The sequence below is a fragment of the Ctenopharyngodon idella genome, chromosome 22 (assembly GCF_019924925.1).
Source record: "Ctenopharyngodon idella isolate HZGC_01 chromosome 22, HZGC01, whole genome shotgun sequence".
NCBI lineage: Eukaryota > Metazoa > Chordata > Actinopteri > Cypriniformes > Xenocyprididae > Ctenopharyngodon > Ctenopharyngodon idella.
The window spans coordinates 20,938,440-20,958,886 of record NC_067241.1 but is presented as its reverse complement, the minus strand read 5'-3'; the positions used below and the strand labels follow the sequence as shown (position 1 = coordinate 20,958,886).

Sequence of the window (20,447 nt, the reverse complement as noted above, 5' to 3'; positions counted from 1 at the left end):
TTAAACTAAACTCATTTAAACCTTGCCAATTTAAACATTCATCCATAAGACACGAAAGAGAACAGAACGCGCGTGCTGTGAGGAGATTTGTGTGTGTGTTCTCATCCAAAGCATGTACATGGAGAGCCGCGTCACAGCGTGCAAACTCTTGCGCAAATTCTCTTTGAAGTCTTGCACCTAAACGGACAAATTTACACAAAAATTATGTCAACATGCCCATCTTAGCGAGTGTCCTAACAAACATAGTAGGTTATGTCTTAAGAGAAAAACGAGACAGACAACGCATGTGTATCAGTATCAGTGTACTGGATCTTTGAATTATGTCTTAAAGGGACAGCAGTCTAATATTCCTGCTCTGTGTGTTTTAATGTTAATTGAACATCAAAGCATGAATAAATTCTCTTGACTGAATAGCTTTTGTAACTTCAATAATGTTTCATCTTTAACTATTCAAATAAGTTTATATGCAGTTATTCTATATTTGATTACTTTGTTCAATTTCTGTACCTGAAAACTATTGTTAGATAGTTGAAAAACCTGTAAAGCGTTGTTGTGTTTTTTTTTTTTTTTTTTTTAAATATATATGGGTGCTTTTGTGTACATAAATGTATGAATTATATTAAATCATATAATTTGGTTATTTGGTGTCCTTTTTTGGAAAGACATCTATTTTTTTTTTTTTTTTTCATCTTGACTGTATCTATTGATCCTTTCTTCAGATAGCAGATCAGATGTTCTTCCATACTGATTATCGGCCTCTGATCCGTGATGCCCATAACTTCGTGCTGGACGAACAGACCCAGCAAGCACCCCACCTCATGCCCCCACCGTTCCTGGTGGACGTGGATGGGAACCCTCACCCTCCACGATACCAGAGACTGGTTCCCGGCAGAGAGAACTGCAGAGAGGAACAGCTCATACCCCAGATGGGACTCACGTCATCAGGTAAGAAAACGCAAAAAATCTGCTTCTGTTTCCTTTCTGTGGTTTTATTACTTAAAGTAATTTTTGGCCACTTACTCACAGCTTTCACAAACATACACATAATCTGTCACTGAACACTAATAAGGTGTATTTGTTTCTTATTTCATCACTCAGGGCTGAATCAGGTGGTTAGTCAACAGGCTGCAGAAGGCTCAAGTCCTCTTGATAGTATGATCCAGAGACTACAACAAGAGCAGGACCAGAGGCTGGGGTCTGACACCAGATCCAACAGAGGTAATGCACACAGCTTGTTTTTTGTGAAGTAGTCTCCAGGTATTTCTCAATTCAGTTAACAGGTTCAGCTGAAACAGCTACACACTGTCAAGCACAGATCGCATTTCGCTCAGCGCATATCCTGTGCAATGAAGCCTGCGATTGCCCTTGTATTGTGCTTCAACCATGAAATTTTGCAAGTTCAAATACTTATTCAACGGTTTTGTGTGCGTGTTTATGTGTAATTGGCAGCAAGCAGAATACGGTTGTCTATTATTTATACATTATATAGGCTACTTTTTCTAATTTTAGTTTAATTAAAAAAAATAAATAATTAAAATCTAATGTTTATATTTTATTTTAGCTTTCAGTTACCGTTTTAGTTAAAAATAAATAAAACCAAATTCTAACAAATTAAAATAGCAAACAATGCTTAAAGTTTTTCAGTAAATACTCTGAAATTAAAGAGGTCATATGATGCTATTTTAAAAGTTCATTATTGAGTTCAGTATTGGGTTAATAGAATAGGTTAATATGGTTTAATGTTCATAAAATACATTATGTTTCACATACTGTACATTTAAGGCAGTACCATTTCCCAGTCTGTCTGAAACGCGCTGATTTCTGTAAAGCCCCTCCTTCCGAAAACTCAAGAGTGCTCTGATTGGCCAGCAGACCAGTGCATTTTAATTGGCCAAACACCTCAAGCGTGTGTCGGAAATGTAACACCCCTTACCATAAATGTGAGATTCAGCTTCCAAGGCTTTAAGCACAGCAAATAATGTTGTCGGTTTTACCGTATCAGTTTGAGTCCGAGTCGGATTCTGAAAATGCAAAACCAACTTTGCAAACATGACTTGACCAGAACGTTTCACAGTGGTAAGTAGCCTTTGTATATTGCCTGCTATCTATACTCCCATGTTTAGGAAGCTTTCCTCTGTAAAATGCGCTGTGCACAACTTTTGGGTTGTGCTGCTCAAGAACAGCTTTGTAAATAAATCTTAACCTCTGATTCCTAATTTCATCCATTTTTGGGAAGGCCAAAGAAAGTGGTTTTGCATCCAAACACACAGCGTCTCTGCGACATGATGAAAACACTACAATTTACTGAAGTCTTGTCTTTTCTCTTTGCATATATCTTTGGGCGGGCATAATGCTAATATGTCATATTGTGACATAGATGTTTGCAGAAGTAATATCAGGACTTCGATCAAGGCGTTTTATGTAGGTCTATATCAGTGTTCTCTGCTAGTTACTTTGTAACTTTGCAGATCGTATACATGAGCATACCGATATATTACACACTAAAGGAAAAGGAAAACATTAAAAAGTATCATATGACCCCTTTAAAAGGATAGTTCACTCAAATAATAGTTCCAAACTCGTATGAGTTTCTTTCTTCTGTTGAACACAAAGGAAGATATTTTGAAGAATGTTGGTAACAGACAGTTGACGACAGCCATTGACTTCCATAGTATGGAAGTCAATACTATGGAAGTCAATGGCTGCCATCAACTGTCTGTTGAACAGAAGAAAGAAACCGACAGATGACAGAATTTTCATTTTTGGGTGACTATCCTTTTAAAGAAAATACCAAAAGTAATCAAAATGTAAAATCTAAATTATTGTATTATATTACAGAAAAGAACAATAAACAGCTAATTTAAAAATAAGACATTCACGTATGCATTCAACAGTCTACAGTAAAACCATGCATTTTTCACAGTCCATGTTGTTCCAAAGTGACTTTACAATGAATAGTGCCTTACAAACCCCCAGTGAGCAAGCTAAAGTTGTCGCTACTGTATAGTATAAAAATGTCATCAGATGATCTCTATAAACTGGTGGGTGGTGATTGTAATTGTGTTGACAGTAATGCTGATGCAGGTTGCATGTCTTGTTTGTGTTTGTGTAGGATCTGTCAGTTCTCCCACAGAAGTCTCTTCTCCACCTAACGTGGGTCTGAGACGGAGTGGACAGATCGAAGGTGTTCGACAGATGCACAGTAACGCTCCACGCAGTGAGATCGCTACAGAGAGAGACCTGGTGGCATGGAGTCGACGGGTCCTCGTTCCTGAACTATCACCAGCCATAGCTTGGTAAAACACACACACAAGGCTTTTAAAACCTAATTTAAACCTGCAATAAAACAAGAAAAAAACCTTATGTATAATAAAGTTGAAACATTCATATGTCTGTTATTGGTAATATTTTGATAGACACCTGTTACTCAAGACCTTCTCATGTCTTTCCATAGTTTCTTGCAATATAAAAAATCCAGTTAGACATGTTAGCAGTCTAACTTAGCATGTTGTTCCAGTTAGATGAGGTGATTGTGACACTTCTGTGTGTCTGTTTGCGAATGTAGTAAGCAGGAGAACTGGCGTACAGCTAAAGGGGAGGAGGAGATCAACATCTACAGATCAGAGAGGAGGAGACGTAGCTTACACAGCCAGTACCACAGAGAAAACCGGGTAATTAATTTAAAAATGTATTAAAAATGTAGATAAGCTTGTCATCCTCACTAATTGATTAGAAATATACTGTATGTGTGCAGCATCATACACCGCCAAACCTTTATATCCAGCTAATTGTATCTTGATGACATGTTGCTAAAGCCATTTTTGCTGTTTAACATGCAAATTAAATGCGGTATGTGTAATGAAGTTTGTATTTCTCATATCAGCATGCTATAGAAAATGCTGTGGAGGAAGGGCGCCGTTACCAGGGTAACCAGCATAACTACCATACACGATTGGCCGTGGAGGAAACGAGTCGTCAGAGTGAGCAAAACGAGGAAGAACACAGTGCCTCTGAGGTACTGTTAAAACATGCAGTGTCCCTTTAAGGAATAGTAAAGTCAGTGTAACCTCCCATAATAATGTTTGGGGTCTGTATGATTTTTTCTTTTTAATGTTTTTGAAGGAAGTCTCTTATGCTCACCAAGGCTGCATTTATTTGATCAAAAACAGTAAAAACAGTGATTTTTAGCAGCCATTACTCTGGTCTTCATTGTCACATGATCCTGTTGAAAACATTGCTTGCGTGATACATTTTTTTTCAGGATTCTTTGATGAATAGAAAGGATTTATTTGAAATAGAAATCTTTTGTAACAATGTAAAACTTTTTACTGTCACTTTTGATCCATTTAATGCAGCCTTGCTGAAAAAGTATATATTTTAGGAAAAAAAATCATCTTCCTGACCCCGATCTTTTGATCAGTAGTGTACATGTGGACGATTTAAGAGAGAAACAATATTCACTGAGGGAATAAAGTACTGTGTTTGACTGTCATCAGGAATTGAATAATGAAAAGTGGTTTCTGTAAGACAGGTGGTTGAAAACTAAAAGGGTCTGGTGACACCGATTGAAAATGAATGTCATTTCAGAGGCGGTGCAAGTTATTACCTTTTGTTTAAAAAAAACTGCCATATGATATATTAATCATTCACTATACAGGAATGTGTGTTACGAAACTACATGAGGTCAACTTTGAGTTCATTGTTGACTTGAACATTTAAAACTGAAATTTTTTAATTTATTGTGGGGATTATCTTTTTTATTGCCGTTGTGTCTGAAGTGTTATTGTTCCATCTGTAGTGTTAAAATCCCTGTTAGAAGTGTGAGTGGTCCATTTGTAGTGTCAGTGTAGCATCCATAGCAGGTTTCTCAATCTATAGAACAAGTAATACAGATTCATACTGTCAGCGGCAGTGTAAGTGCCATCTAACACTAAATCATAATTTTCACCATGAAAAACATGCATTAAAATGAAATGAACTCCACTCTGCAACAGAAATATTGTACTGTGAAGAAAATTGTGAATATTTTATACTTTCTTGATCAGTAATATAGCAAGATTTTTGCAGAGTAGTGACATCAGACTTGCTGCTGAATTCAAACCCACATTTTTTTCCCTTAAACTATGTTACAATTTTATGTTACTTAGAACCATTGGTGTGTTCTGGGAATGGCATAAAAAGAATGTGGTAATCCTCAGTGTCTTTGTACCTGTTGGTTTTTAGGGAGAGACGGAAGCAAGACCTCCGAGCAGAGAATCATCAGATGAAGAGAGAGAGGAAAAAGAACCCTGGCCTGATGATAACAGCAGCTCCAGGTAAATGTTACCCTCAAACCTCATATGACACAATGCACGTATATCTGACATAGTCCTTAAACTAGTGCTGGGCGGTTTGACCGAAAATCTGTATCATGTTTGGATTCTGGCTATTTCACGGTGTGTCACAGGTTTTTTTTTCCTGGACCTTTATTTTGGCAGATTTTACTCTCAGGGAATATATTATATAAACATTGTAAGGACAAATAAAAATGTATTTAAAAAATGTAATCAAATCAGTTCATAAAGCTAACAATTTAGTTAAAATGTAATCAAATTAATTTAATTATTTAATTAAATTAATATTAAAGGTGCACTATGTAATATTTTCTGTCCACTAGAGGTCGCTAGAGGCCTATTCAAAACAAAGGCGTAGCTGGATGACGCCAAGTTTGAGCGCGGAATCTTAGGACATGTGGTCTTCACCTCAACGGCCGGTGGAAAATAATTGGGATAGGACTCGGGAAGAAATCATGTTCATGGATGCGATTATTAAAGTTACTGTAGTATGAAGCAGAGCAGGACCGAGTGTTGCGGAGCTGAACGAGGCTGCTGGAGCAATTGCGCAACACACGCCTTACGAGCAGCAGAACTTTTATTATGCCACAGTCGCTGGCGCCACTTCCGCTTTTCCGGTCATGAGTATGAGGTAACGCAGCTCTGTTTATCATATTAGATACATTTGAGTGTGTTGAAAATGATGTTATAACGTTACTCTGTGCGTTCGCTCGGCGGCTGTTGTGAGACACTGTTACACACTGCAGTAAACTAGATCGATATTAGAATATCATATTAAATGCTGGATGGCTTGTGTTGATAAATGGCATGCAATTAATTTTAAAATGTATTGTATGATGGAGAAAATCCTTACTGTTACTAAAAATAAAGCTGCATCTGATTATGCTATGTTAGCTACTTGACAAAATAGTGTTTTTCTCTGAGGCATGGTAAAGCATGGTACTCGTAAAAAATCAAGAAAATTAGATTTAAACAATAAGACTAAACGTGTTGAGCTATATAAAACAATTAGTTTTCTGTTTATAAATATAACCAAACAGTTGTTTCCTTGCCTATTAAAACGTGTAAATATTAAAGCGTCTTTGGTGTTTCCATGGTTTCTACAAAATAAAACCGGAAACCGAGGGTAACGCGGGTATGACGCAATTGACAGGTGATTCCTCACACGTCCCGGAGCCTTGGTTAAAATTGCAATTTTCTCACAATTTACAAATAGTTGCGAACATTTGGGATATTGTAAGTACTCAAGTGAACAAAATATATAACACTGGCCTAGTGGTTTTTGGATATTTTACTGCAAAATTCTTACATATTGCACCTTTAATAAGTAAGGCTTCATTTTATTGTGCAATTTGTCATTTCAATGAAGACCTTTGAGTTTGTGTTTTAATAAACAGTGTTGTTGTTGTTGTTGTTGTTATTATTATATCTGTTAATCGAAATACATTCTATTGTACAATAGTAATATTTCTGTTATTTGAAGTTTGCCAAACTTTTATTTTGACAGGGTCGTGAAGACCTTTGACTTCCTGTGTATATAAGACAAATGTTGATAGTTTTATCAAATTAAATGGTGAAATGTTCATAAAGTGACTAAGAGCAGCTCTGCAGATGAAGTTCATGTATAGTGAGCGAGACGGCAGACACTGAAATCATCACGAGCATCACGCGTGCTTCAGTATGTGTAGTTACAGACGAAAATGTGGCGCTCATTCATACAGACTTCAAATTTCAATAGTCTTTTTTAGCTTTAATATTCACAGACACTAGTCCGTATCGATATCTGATTCATTGTACAGCCCGACTTTTGATTTATTCGTCCAAAAACTACCAAATTCTGTGACGTTTCGCTTTATACAGTAAGTTCTATTTGTGACTGGATTCCGTGATTTCATCCGTGTTTTCTGCATCGCGGAAATCATATGGCTCTACATGGTATTTTTGCAGTATTAAAGAGAGTTAGTTTTGTGAGTTATTTATTGTTGTGTAATAAAGTTGTTTCCATAAGTGTAAGAAGGGTGTGCAGTTAATATAAGTCTGCTCTCTATACGCTCTACATTGCACTTCATGGCCATTGAATGGAGACAGCAGCTGTTTCGGCTACGCACCAGTATGGTGGTTTTTGAAAAATTCATATCGGTCTCGAAATTGAAACCGGTATACCGCCCAGCACTACCTTAAACACATACTTAAGTTCAGTTAGATCCACACATATATATATACCGGGTCTGTTTATATTTGCAGTGATTACTCCAGCGATTACTCAGACTGGACAGCGGATGCTGGCATAAACCTCGAACCGCCCAAGAAGACCAGCGTGAAGAAAAAGAAGAAGAATACCAGCAGCTCGGAAGAAGATGGAGAGAAGAAAAAAGACTCCAAGAAGGAGAGGAGGAAAGAAAAGCAGGACAAAGATGGAGCTCTACCAAAGAAGAAGAAGCCAAAGGAGAAACGGAAGGTCAGTGGTCCATTCTGTGTTATTTTAATATGGACACTTTTAGTATTGAAACTCTTCACTGACACTGTTGTCTCTATGCAAGTGCACAAACATTCACCCAAAAATTTAAATTCTCTCATTATTTACTCACCCTCTTGTCATCCATGATGTACACTGCTCAAAAACATTAAAGGAACACTTTGAAAACGCATCAGATCTCAATGGGGAAAAATATCATGCTGAATATCTATACTGATATGGACTGGGTAATGTGTTAGGAAACGAAAGGATGCCACATCGTTTGATGGAAATGAAAATTTTCAACCTACAGAGGACTGAATTCAAAGACACCCCGAAAATCAAAGTGAAAAATGATGCAGCAGGCTAGTCCATTTTACTGAAATTCCATTGCAGCAACTCAAAATGGTACTCAGTAGTTTGTATGGCCCCCACATGCTTGTATGCATGCCTGGCAATGTCGGGGCGTGCTCCTAATGAGACGACGGATGGTGTCCTGGGGTATTTCCTCTCAGATCTGGACCAGATCCTGGACAGTCTGAGGTGCAACCTGGCAGCATCGGATGGACTGAAACATAATGTCCCAGAGGTGTTCTATTGGATTTAGGTCAGGCGAGCGTGGAGGCCATTCAATGGTATCAGTTCCTTCATCCTCCAGGAACTGCCTGCATACTCTCGCCACATGAGGCCAGGCACCAGGAGGAACCCAGGACCCACTGTACCAGCGTAGGGTCTGACAATGGGTCCGAGGATTTCATCCCAATACCTAATGGCAGTCAGGGTGCCATTGTCTAGCCTGTAGAGGTCTGTGCGTCCCTCCATGGATATGCCTCCTCAGACCATCGCTGACCCACCACCAAACCGGTCATGCCGAACGATGTTACTGGCAGCATAACGTTCTCCACGGCTTCTCCAGACCCTTTCACATCTGTCACATGTGATCGGGGTGAACCTGCTCTCATCTGTGAAAAGCACAATTCTGGTGTTCAATGGCAAATGCCAATCGAGCTCCACGGTGCCGGGCAGTGAGCACAGGGCCCACTAGAGGACGACTGGCCCTCAGGCCACCCTCATGAAGTCTGTTTCTGATTGTTTGGTCAGAGACATTCACACCAGTGGCCTGCTGGAGGTCATTTTGTAGGGCTCTGGCAGTGCTCATCCTGTTCCTCCTTGCACAAAGGAGCAGATACCGGTCCTGCTGATGGGTTAAGGACCTTCTACGGCTCTGTCCAGCTCTCCCAGAGTAACTGCCTGTCTCCTGGAATCTCATCCATGCTCTTGAGACTGTGCTGGGAGACACAGCAAACCTTCTGGCAATGGCACGTATTGATGTGCCATCCTGGAGGAATTGGTCTTGCCTGTGCAACCTCTGTAGGGTCCAGGTATCGCCTCATGCTACCAGTAGTGACACTGACCCTAGCCAAATGCAAAACTAGTGAAAAACAGTCAGAAAAGATGAGTAGGGAAAAAATGTCAGTGGCCTCCACCTGTAAAACAATTCCTGTTTTGGGGGTTGTCTCATTGTTGCCTATCTAGTGCACCTGTTGTTAATTTCATTAACACCAAAGCAGCTGAAACTGATAAACAACCCCCTCTGCTACTGAGCTGACCAGATCAATATCCCAGGAGTTTAACTGACTTGATGCTGCTCTCTGATTAAAAAGTGTTCCTTTAATTTTTTTTTAACAGTGTATATGACTTTCTTTCTTCATACTTTCTTTCTTTCTTCAAACACAAATCTCTGTGAGTCCATATAATGTCATTGAATGGGCGCCACTCAGGTGATGCTTGAAAAACTACACACAGCGATTGTAACGGTAATCAATATGACTCCAGTGGATGAATCAATGTCTACTGAAGTGAAACGATAGGTGTGTGTAAGAAATACTAATATTTTTAACTCTTAATGGGTAGGTAACACACAGTTTCTACCTCATGTTAATCTTGAGTATCTGTAGAGTAGTATTGCATCCTTCATATCTCCAAAAAGTCTTTAGTTTTATCATATTTATAAAAGATATATACGCTGCACTGAGTCTTTCTGAAAAAAGCCGAGCTCCTGGAGGCGTGCCTGCTGTGGGCAGAGCTAAAGAGTCACGATCGCGTGCAGCTTTTGCGTAGAGATCGTCTGCAAGCTATGACATCATTATAAATAAAAGGGGAACAAAAACGTTTGTGTTGTTTACATTTTATGCACTTGCGTGCCGACTGCCAACAAAACATTTGATGCAGTTTTATCCGCGATTTGCAAATCCAGTGCTAAACTGGGACTTGTTTACAAAGCATTCATCACTGAAATTCCGGGAACAAACAAACATACGTGCACAACTCTGTTGCTGCCCCGGAAAAACAAACTTCATCCACTGTTCCCTTAACGCTGGATTCTTTGGGAAGCTGAAAAAGATAATCTTTCCCTCACAACCAAAAACGCACTCCTTCGGTGACAGGAGCTGCATCTCATTTCGGAGGCTGTGTCCTCCCGAGGTCGCATTTGAAGGCTGAATACTTCATCAAGGATGTCATATTTAAGAAAAGTACCTGTAATAAAATTGACTGATATTCATTGTAAGGTGTAAAATACTGTCATTACTCAAAAAAAATTCTGCGAGACATGTCCACAGCCAGAAGTAGTATATTTGGCACAGAAATACTCCGTCATACGTCAAACTCGTGTTTTGAAACTTTGGCCATGTTTAGCATGAGAATCCAACTCTTTAACCGTGTAAATAAGTCAGAATGCATGAAATAGCATTACCCCCCGGCCAACTGTCCTAGGCTCATTCACAAGTTCAGCTTGACATAAATGTAAATGCGTGGTGAAGGTTAATGCGGAAGCACGGTGACCGCCACTTCTCCCATGAGCTTCACAATGCACTTACGTCGTGCGTCTCAGCGTCTTTCTCATCAACACTCATTTGACAGTAGACCGAAGCAATGATTTATAGTTTAAAAAAAAGTTTACACACACCTATCATTTCACTTCAGAAGACATTCATTTATCAACCGGGGTCATATGGATTACAGTCACAAATCACAATCGCTGTGCGGTTTTTCAAATGTCAACCGATCACCACCTATTCAATGAAACACGTTTTCATTTGTGTTTATCTGAAGAAAGTCATACACATCAGGGATGGGGATGAAAGTCTACATGTGGGAAAAGGGTGCAACAATAGATAGATAAATTGCATTTAAAAAGTAGCAAAAATGAATTGATGTTGAAATTTGTTTGATTTAGTTAAAATAAAGATCAACCAATGGAACATAAAAGTAACTCTCTGTAAATTCCTTCAGTTCACTTTCATATGTATGTGAGAGTGCTGTTTTAAAGTTACTCTAAACTTGAATGTGTGTTTATACGTTCAGAGGATACCTGAACTGCAGAACAAGGGTTTGACATTAGAGGAATGGCTGCCCTCGCCCTGGATCACTGACACCATGCCACGAAGATGCCCCTTCACCCCACAGATGGGCGATGAGGTAAAAAAAAAACATTCCTCAGTGAAATAATCTGTCTGAGAATAATTAAAATGTGAAATATTTTAATTTATGTGGTGTGTGGAAACATACTTGTAATATTAAGGTGCTTGCTGTGTTTGTGAACAGGTATATTATTTCCGTCAAGGCCATGAAGCTTATGTGGAGATGGCCAAAAAAAACAAGATCTTCAGTATAAATCCTAAAAAACAGCCTTGGCACAAGTTAGAGCTTAGGGTAAGCTTTCATCTTCAATGAAACGAACTTTAACCTCACAGTATTTTTCATACACATGAAAAGAAAAAAAATTATTTGTGATTGTGTGCCTACAGGAGCAGGAGCTGTTGAAGGTAGTGGGCCTCAAATATGAGGTCGGTTTGCCAACTCTGTGCTGTCTGAAGCTGGCCTTCCTGGACCCAGACACTGGCAAACTGACGGGCGGCTCCTTCTCTATGAAGTGAGTGCTGTCTGCGTGTCACGGTGACTTCCTCATGATGATCTTTGCTGAGTGGCTTTTAACCTGTGACTCGCATTTCTATTGTTGTCTTAGATACCACGACATGCCTGATGTCATCGACTTCCTTGTACTTCGCCAGCAGTTCGATAATGCAAGACAGAGGAACTGGATGATAGGTTAGTGTGTGAATTGAGTGGAATATCTAGTTCAAAATGTGAGTGCTAAATTCTTAATGTCATCTTTGTGTTCATCTTGGTTGCATATGTTAAGTAAAAGTATTCAAATATTTTCCTTAGACCTTGAACAGACATGATTGTTCACACACTATTTGACCTAATTTAACCTTGCTCTTTCATAAAAAATCTTAAAAAAAAAAAATAAAACTTACTGACTTTGGCACACAGTCATAAGGGATCACAGGGGTCCTTTCTGTGATATTTTCTATTATATATAAAATCACTTTTACACATTTTTAATAAAAGGTATATTCAAGTACTTGTCTAAATGACTTTTTAATGTATTTTTAAATATATTTTTTGCTTTCTATTAATGACGGCTTCTTCTTGATACAGAGTTGATGAGCATGTGTAATTGTGTCTGATTTGACATGCATTTATTTTGTCAGGTGATCGTTTTCGGTCAGTGATAGATGACGCCTGGTGGTTTGGTACGATTGAGAGTCAGGAGCCTTATCAGGCTGAATATCCGGACTCTCTGTTCCAATGCTACAACGTCTGGTCAGTTCTCCATGTCTATCTACACATTTTTACACATTATAGAGTAATTCAATTATTGTTACATTGTGGCCACAATCAATACACCATATTGGTTCTATGTTAACCTGTATTGTGTGATGCTTTAACTGCATTAACAAATAGTAAATTTAAAACCCACAAATCTTTCTGGCTTTAATTGCTCCATAACTTCACTCCCTCTTTGATTTTTATGTTTAAGACTAAAAATAGTTTACATGGAGGCTTAGAAATTAATCTTTTGTGAGCATAGTGTGGTTTTACATGTTGTTTTTGTTTTTTGGTAATAGTAGATGACATAATGTTGACAGCTTTGTGTTATTGTGTGATGCAGCTGGGATAATGGAGATACAGAAAAGATGAGCCCATGGGACATGGAAGAGATTCCCAATGAAGGTACGGGTTTTTTGTTGTTGTTGTTGTTGCTGTTTTTTTATATAATATATATATAAAACATTACGGCTGTCAATAGAATAAAATAACTTTGATTAGTCTATTTAGGATTCAGTTAATATTTTAAGATTTTTTTGTAGTTACCACAATTAAATTAAACTTGCTTTAAAGGAATAGTTCATTTTCAAATAAAAATGTCCTGATAATTCTCACCCCCATGTCATCCAAGATGTCCATGTCCTTCTTTCTTCAGTCAAAAAGAAATTGAGGTTTTTAATGAAAACATTCCAGGATTAGTCTCCTTATAGTGGACTTCAGTGGTCTCCAAACGATTGAAGGTCAAAATTACAGTTTTAGTGCAGCTTCAAAGGGCTTTAAACGATACCAGACGAGGAATAAGGGTCTTATCTAGCGAAACGATCGGTCATTTTCTAAAAAAAAAAATCTAAATGTATATGCTTTATAGGCACAATGATCGCATCACAAGTGCTTCCACCAGAACGCGATTCCATATTCTCCAAAAAGCTTACGCTAAATGTCTTCCCTATTCAACTTACGGGAAAAAATGGAACTGGCGCCGCGTTCGATCTGTAAGTTGAATAAGGAAGGCGGTTTCCACAAAAATATTAATAAGCACAACCGTTTTTAACATTGATAATAAGAAATGTTTCTTGAGCAGCAAGAAATGATGCTGAAAATTCAGCATTTTAATAGAAAGCAATTCTTTTACGTTGTAATAATATTTTACTATTTTTACTGTATTTTTGATCAAATAAATGCAGCCTTGGTGAGCATAAGAGACTTCTTTCAGAAACACTAAAAACAAATTTACTGACCACAAACTTTTAAACAGTAGTGTATATTTCAACTGAATAATTTGCCATTTCTTTTTCCATCGTTTACAAATAAAATATTGTTTTGGGTATGTATTGAAACGCGCGCTAAATCATTTTTTCCTAATTAGTCTTTAGAAATCTCACAAAACGGAATGAAACTGCTGTAAGTTCACATTAGGTAAATGCATTTAAATGTTAAATTTAATGATGTTAAATATTTAATTAATCTCATAGCACATTAATTTTCACAGCACTAATAAAAGCAAGCACATTAGCACACATTGAGAAATATAAAACAGATTTCACACAGGGTACCACAACACTCTTGTCTTTTAAGGTATTTTTAGCTCTGATAAAAGGCCTTGAGTGCAGTTCCTTAGGTAATTGGCTTTGTGACCTTTGAATTTTTGTTTACTATTTGTTACATTTCCAATAAAAACATATTTGAGTATGTTTATTTGAACATACTTTTCATATTGGGAACTGGTCCCCACAGTGTTGGAGGTTTCATGTTTTTTACTGTCCTTGTGAAACCATTTGGTCCCCACAACGTAGGCAAAACCTGACCTACACACACGCAAACATGGTAGTCGTCATGGCAACTATCGGATCGAGAGTATTAACTGTTCTGATGTCCAGCTGGCATTGTTTTAATAAACTGAGCTGTGATTGTCTGTCTCTTCTTTTCCTCCATCTTATTTTCTCCGTCTGTCTGCAGCAGTATTTCCTGACGAGTTAGGCCTGAGTGTGCCTCTAACTGAGGAGGAGCAGAAGGCCTTGTTGTACAAGCCCCTAGAGGGAGAGTGGGGCTCACGCACGCGCGACGAAGAGTGTGAACGCGTCATCAGGGGCATCGACCAGCTTTGCACTTTAGGTATGACATTATCATTTAGCATTACATGATAACTGAGAAGCCTTGCGCCGGTTTCACACTGCAAGCGTAAGCAGCGCATATTTTTTCGGCGTGCATGTTAATCAATGAGTGCATTCACACCGGCAGCAGGAGCGTCGCGTGAGCAGAAGTGAAGCGGGGGTTTCGGCACCGAGTCTATTTTTGCTGCGCTGCTGACGCTCCGTTAAAGTGAAAGCACACTTTTGATCGAAAAAATAAATATAATTTCACACAAAAAGTGTTCAGAATGCACAGAATAAGCATGTCTAATGTGTTTTAACAAGAATTTGAGTATGACAAAAAAGAAAATTAAGAATCAAAAATATTTATAGATTTATCCATTTAAACTTGTTTTTAATTATTCAGTTTGGGTTAAAGTATGGTGTATTATAAAAAACTAAAGTAAACTAGCCAGAAAATATGATATATAAACATTATTTTAGTCATTACACAGAGAGATATATAGGCTGCAGCATACCCAAATCAAACCCGAGTTTGCTGGCTTTTTTCGCCGAGTTTGCTGTATCGTAAACATGTGAACGCGGCAGATGATGTTAAACACAAAGCTTACCTCATTCATGTGCAGCAATGGATGACACAAGGCTTTTATTTATTTATTTTTATTTATTTATTTACGTTTATATGCGAATGTTGTACACCTCCCCATGTTAACAAACTTTCAAGACTATCAAGTTTATAAATTACCAACTTATAAAAACAAATTTATAGCTGTCTTTGTAAAGAAATGCTCAGTTTATATGTAGCTTCAAACCGCTGCTGTGACGCTGTACAAACGCTTCCAGTGTGAATACTCGCGCGTCTCTGCAGCTGCAGTGATGATGTAGATACGCTCACGTGCCGCTTAAGCTTACAGTGTGAAACGGGCGTTACTCTGGCTGTGTCCGAAACTGAAGAGATATAACCAAGGTTTTTTTCTCCTCCAGATGTGGCTGTACCATTTGAATTGCCAGTGGACTTGCAGGCATATCCAACGTACTGCACTGTGGTTGCTTACGTCACAGATCTGAGCACCATCCGACAAAGACTAGAGAACCGTTTCTATAGGTCAGCACAAACTCTGAATAGACATGATTAAATCCATAAAATGAATCAAATATACAAGTAATTTTAAGCAAAATATTATTGATTGATATTATTTGGATTGTAATAATATCAATCAAGGATTAATTCCTAAAAAATCAGTGTACACTAATGTAGATGATATTGAATTTATATGTGCATCTATTGATATTGAATTTGCGTTTGTTTTCTGGTGATTTCTTTTTTTGTCAGGCGAATGTCGTCGTTGATGTGGGAGGTACGCTACATCGAACACAATGCTCAAACCTTCAATGAACCAGGAGCTTTCATTGTCAGAACTGCCAAATTCGTATCTGACCTCATGCTACAATTCATCAAGTAAGTCTGTCACAAATAAAACCAATGATATTTCATTGGGATTTACAATATATCGGTAGCATATCGATTAATGGTCATTATTATTTTAATTCATCTGTAATGTCCCGATATTGGATATTCAATTATGCATGCATATTTTCTGCATTTGTACATTTATATTGCTTTTGCATCATCTAACGCTCACTTTAATCTTTAAAACACTAATGATTTAACACTGTTAAATTTATTATTTAGGAAGTCTCAAAATTAATATCCATTATTCACGTTCTATTATAATGCTGTGATGCTTAAATTCACTTATAAAATGGTTTGTTCCTGTCCTTGATTCTGATTGGTCAATAGCAGTGTTTTATTCATGATAAAACACAGCTATGACCGCTTCACCCAACGGTTCTGTGTATCACTACACAACACCCTTAGCAACCACTCTTAGCTTACTGTATCATGTAGAAGAGTATTGTGAGAAAGAGATCGAGTGAGCGAGTTTATTACCTGCATTCAGATTTATCATTTTCCTTCAGGTCTGTCCTGTTCATAATAAAAAATCTGCTTAAATGTCTGATGTATTATCTTGTCCTTTTAACAGTTAAGGGGTTTTCCCGTGACTGACAGCGCTAGTCAAAGCATTTGTCAGTTGCGTCTTGTTCCGTGTTCACAACAATTCAGTCTTTTCAATGTAAAAGTCTTCGCTACTGACTGACACACTCATAAAGACGGTCTTTGCCGCCATCTAATGGTGTAATAATGAACGTTAACTTTTTTTGCTGTTCACGGTCAGGGACTATTTTTTCCGGCGGAAGGAAGGCTTTTAGTGATTTTACTTCATGAAAGTTGCATTGATAGATATATTTTTTACTTTAATATTTGTATTGTGTGTTTTCGCGTTGTACCTAACAACGCCCTTCAGCCTCGACTTATTCACGATACAGCACAGCCTCTCGTACCTTATTGCTTACATGTAGCATTTAAATAGATAGGATAAAATTTATTTATTATACTGTTTTTTTTTTTTTTTTTTTTTTTTTTTTTTCAAAATAGTATACATTTTAATATCTGCCATTTTATTAGTTTTAATATCAGTGCGTCCCTAGCATTTAAAGTCATGCATGCTTTTTGACTGCCTGTTTCTATGTCTATGTTCTTTAGGGACCAAAGTTGTACAGATATTATTCCACTATATAACAGTATGAAGAAAACCGCTTTCTCAGATTCAAGTGATGTAAGTGTCATTGAAACGCACACACTCATAACCACTCATATTGAACAAGATTTAGTACATTGTTTCAGTACCTTTAACAACTGTTCTTTTGCTGCCTTCCAAGCACTTGGTATTCAGGAAATGTAAATGTGTATATTTATATGTAATTGCTTAACATGCTTTGACACTTTTCTTTCCCAACTCAGGATGAAGATGAGGACGAAGAGCATGAGGCACCTTGTACGTCTAGCAGAAATAAGAAGGTATACATTTAAGTGATCGTTTACCTTTCTAACCATGCCAGAGAAAAGAGGATTTTGTATGCAAGAACCGTTTAAGTCTGGCAATAACATACATGCACATCATGGCTAATTGAGAGTGTGGTTCTGATTCAGAGGCAGCGGCAGCAGCCCATGCTGAGGAGTCTGCGCAGTAAACCGTCGTCAGACCCCCAGGCCTGGAAGGGGCGCTGCAGAGAGCTGCTGGAGCTCATCTTTCAATGTGAAGATTCAGAGCCTTTCAGACAACCTGTGGATCTGGAGGACTATCCGGTAACACAGACACATGGAGAAAATACATACACACAGAACTGTACTTCATATCTGTAGCATCGGGTGGGAATTATGTAGGGTGCCATAGTCTCAGCCTTATAAAATTCCTAAATTCTCCATAAATTCTCATGACAAAGTATACATTTTCTGCAATTTCTTCAGGGATTTCTGAAATGCTGTAACACAACTACACATACACAATGTATTTACATACACACACACTACAAAAATCTATTTTAATCAGTATTTTTGTCTCATTGTCCAGTAAAAATATTGAAACATCCTTAAAACAAATTAAATTAAATTAAATTAAGATAATACTTGGTAAATTGTTTTTTAATCGTAAACCAGAAAACAAAATTGCAGTGAGATAGGGGAAAAAAATGCAGATATATGTCTTAAAGTATTATCTTAATTTTATATACATGAGCATTCAGAAGTTTAGGGTCAGTAATAAATTAATGCATTTATGACACAAATTGATCAAAAATGACTAAAAACAATTATGTTTTCTATTTCAAAAAATGCTGTTCTTACGAACAGGAAAATAATATTAAGCAGCACAACTGTTTTCAACATTGATAGTAATAGGAAATGTTTCTTGAGCAACAAATCAGTATATTACAAAGATTTCTGAAGGATCATGTGACACTGAAGACGAGTAATGATGCTGAAAATTCGGCTTTGCATCACATGATTAAATTACATTTTAAAATATAATTCTAATTTAAAGTAACATTTTTCTATTTTAATGTCACATTATTATTTTTACTGTATTTTTGATCAAATAAATTCAGACTTTTTGAGCATAAGAGACTTTTCAAAAACCTTTGAATAGGAGTGTAACATAAACATCTAGTTTTTAATGATGTTTAGTAATTTGTACTGGAAAACGAGACAGAAATACTGATTAGGAAAATAATTTTTTGCAGTGCACTGTCTGCTTATATGCCCTGTTCATCAAAAATACCTCTCTCAGGACTACTTGGACATTGTGGACACTCCTATGGACTTTGGGACTGTCTTGAACCGCCTGTTAGCAGGAGAGTATGACACTCCTATGGATCTTTGTAAAGATGTACGTCTCATCTTCAGCAACTCCAAAGCCTACACACCCAGCAAAAAGTCCAGGGTATGAGATCATGTCCAATTATTCTTTTTTAAAAACATATTGCAATCTCAGTAGTCAAACCAGTTCATCTAATTTATTTAATACATGCCTGTTTTTGTTTGCCTGTGTGGTGTTTTGTATGCAGATCTACAGCATGAGTCTGCGATTGTCCGCTCTGTTTGAAGAACATATCAGTTCGATCCTGACTGATTTTAAAGCTGCTCAAAGTCTGCACAGTGAGCGATTCACCCGTCAGCGTCTGCACACGGAGCGCTTGACCAGACAGTCTGTGAAGAGGAGAAGGAGCTCTTCACCTTCAAGCTCCGCCTCAAGGTACAGACAGCATCTTATTGCTCATTGCAGGATATTATGTTCTAGAATGTTTCACTGTTTCTAAACATTGCATACACTTTTCTTCAGAAAAGTAAAACATTTTACTTGATTACAGCAAACCAAAACAATAAAACATTTGCTTTCTTTTCTGATTTGCAGTCCAGAAAGGAAGCGGCGGGTCTCCTCACGCTCTGCTCCTCGATCGGACAATACAGCGCCGCCCACTCCTGCTGGACCTTCCCGGGCTCCTTCTTTACGGCAAACACATCCACAAATCAACGGCAAGGCTGAGCCTCCTGTTGTCCCTGGTCGGACCCGCAGCTCGGCCCGTTTTGGAACCCAACTCACAGATGCACCCTCTGCACAGTCAGCTCCTCCCCCTCCCGCTGCCCACAGTAAGGTGGCAGAGCCCTCCTCCAGAGTCCTGCGCACACAGAACTCTCACTCCATTGGTGTCTCTAGGGAATCAGAGCGCTCTGCGGTTTCCCACAGCAATGAGGGCGGAGCCAGAGAGTCTCGCAGGAAACTTCGGACACCTGTTAAACTCACACCAGGTCAGTAACATATGGTAAAAGCTTTTATTTTTCTCAAAACTGATGTTATTATATGGAAGGGGATTTTGAGTGTTTTCTGGAAATCAAATCACAAACACTGAAGTTCCTGCAGGCCCAAAGTAATCAGGGATCTTTTCTTCTGTAGATTTAAACTTTTTCTTTTTTTTGCTTTGATTTTTGAATGGATTTAAACTTTTTTTTCTTTAATTTTCTGCAATGATTTGGGAAAACATTGGTTGGTTTTTGTAGATTTAAACGAACTGTAGGTACTGCTGTGTATTTAAAAAAAAAAATCTGGAATGATTTAATTTAATAATTTTTTATTATTTAATGTTAGGGAAAATCTGTGGATTTGTCTAGATTTAAACATGGTAAAACGTGCTGAACTGAGAATACTTCAGCTGATTTATTATTTATATATTTATTTTTCATTTCCTGCACTGATCTTGACAAATCTTTGGAATTTGGCAGATTTAAATTTGATAAAATGTGTTGTGTATCACGCCTTGTTTATACTTTCGCCTGGCACTGAACCGTGAGCCTCCGCTGACCGCGCATTGTCCTCCCCAAACAGACGAGGCGTTTATACTTGACACGCTCGCCATTGTACTATTTTTTTTTTTTTTTTTTAAATGACAGGGGCCGAATCGGAGTAATTGTTCTTTAAACCATCAGGAAGCAGTGGT

At 37.9% G+C, this 20,447-nt stretch overlaps 1 protein-coding gene across 4 annotated transcripts in view; it reads left to right on the top strand.

The window, feature by feature from the left end:
- The window catches only part of phip (pleckstrin homology domain interacting protein), a 47,137-nt gene that overhangs the window by 21,168 nt on the left and 5,522 nt on the right, over positions 1-20,447 (top strand). For 3 of the 4 annotated variants that reach the window (XM_051879648.1, XM_051879652.1, XM_051879651.1), the window contains 22 exons: positions 720-945; positions 1,099-1,218; positions 3,113-3,296; positions 3,566-3,671; positions 3,884-4,015; positions 5,224-5,315; positions 7,578-7,791; positions 11,155-11,268; positions 11,395-11,502; positions 11,598-11,722; positions 11,816-11,898; positions 12,348-12,459; positions 12,809-12,870; positions 14,422-14,577; positions 15,540-15,660; positions 15,889-16,014; positions 17,161-17,233; positions 17,419-17,475; positions 17,608-17,763; positions 18,743-18,895; positions 19,020-19,207; positions 19,367-19,761. In XM_051879648.1, coding sequence (XP_051735608.1) covers positions 720-945; positions 1,099-1,218; positions 3,113-3,296; positions 3,566-3,671; positions 3,884-4,015; positions 5,224-5,315; positions 7,578-7,791; positions 11,155-11,268; positions 11,395-11,502; positions 11,598-11,722; positions 11,816-11,898; positions 12,348-12,459; positions 12,809-12,870; positions 14,422-14,577; positions 15,540-15,660; positions 15,889-16,014; positions 17,161-17,233; positions 17,419-17,475; positions 17,608-17,763; positions 18,743-18,895; positions 19,020-19,207; positions 19,367-19,761 — 3,103 coding nt within the window. The remainder of the gene's footprint in view (positions 1-719; positions 946-1,098; positions 1,219-3,112; positions 3,297-3,565; positions 3,672-3,883; positions 4,016-5,223; positions 5,316-7,577; positions 7,792-11,154; positions 11,269-11,394; positions 11,503-11,597; positions 11,723-11,815; positions 11,899-12,347; positions 12,460-12,808; positions 12,871-14,421; positions 14,578-15,539; positions 15,661-15,888; positions 16,015-17,160; positions 17,234-17,418; positions 17,476-17,607; positions 17,764-18,742; positions 18,896-19,019; positions 19,208-19,366; positions 19,762-20,447) is intronic. The other variant, XM_051879649.1, reaches the window with a different exon arrangement.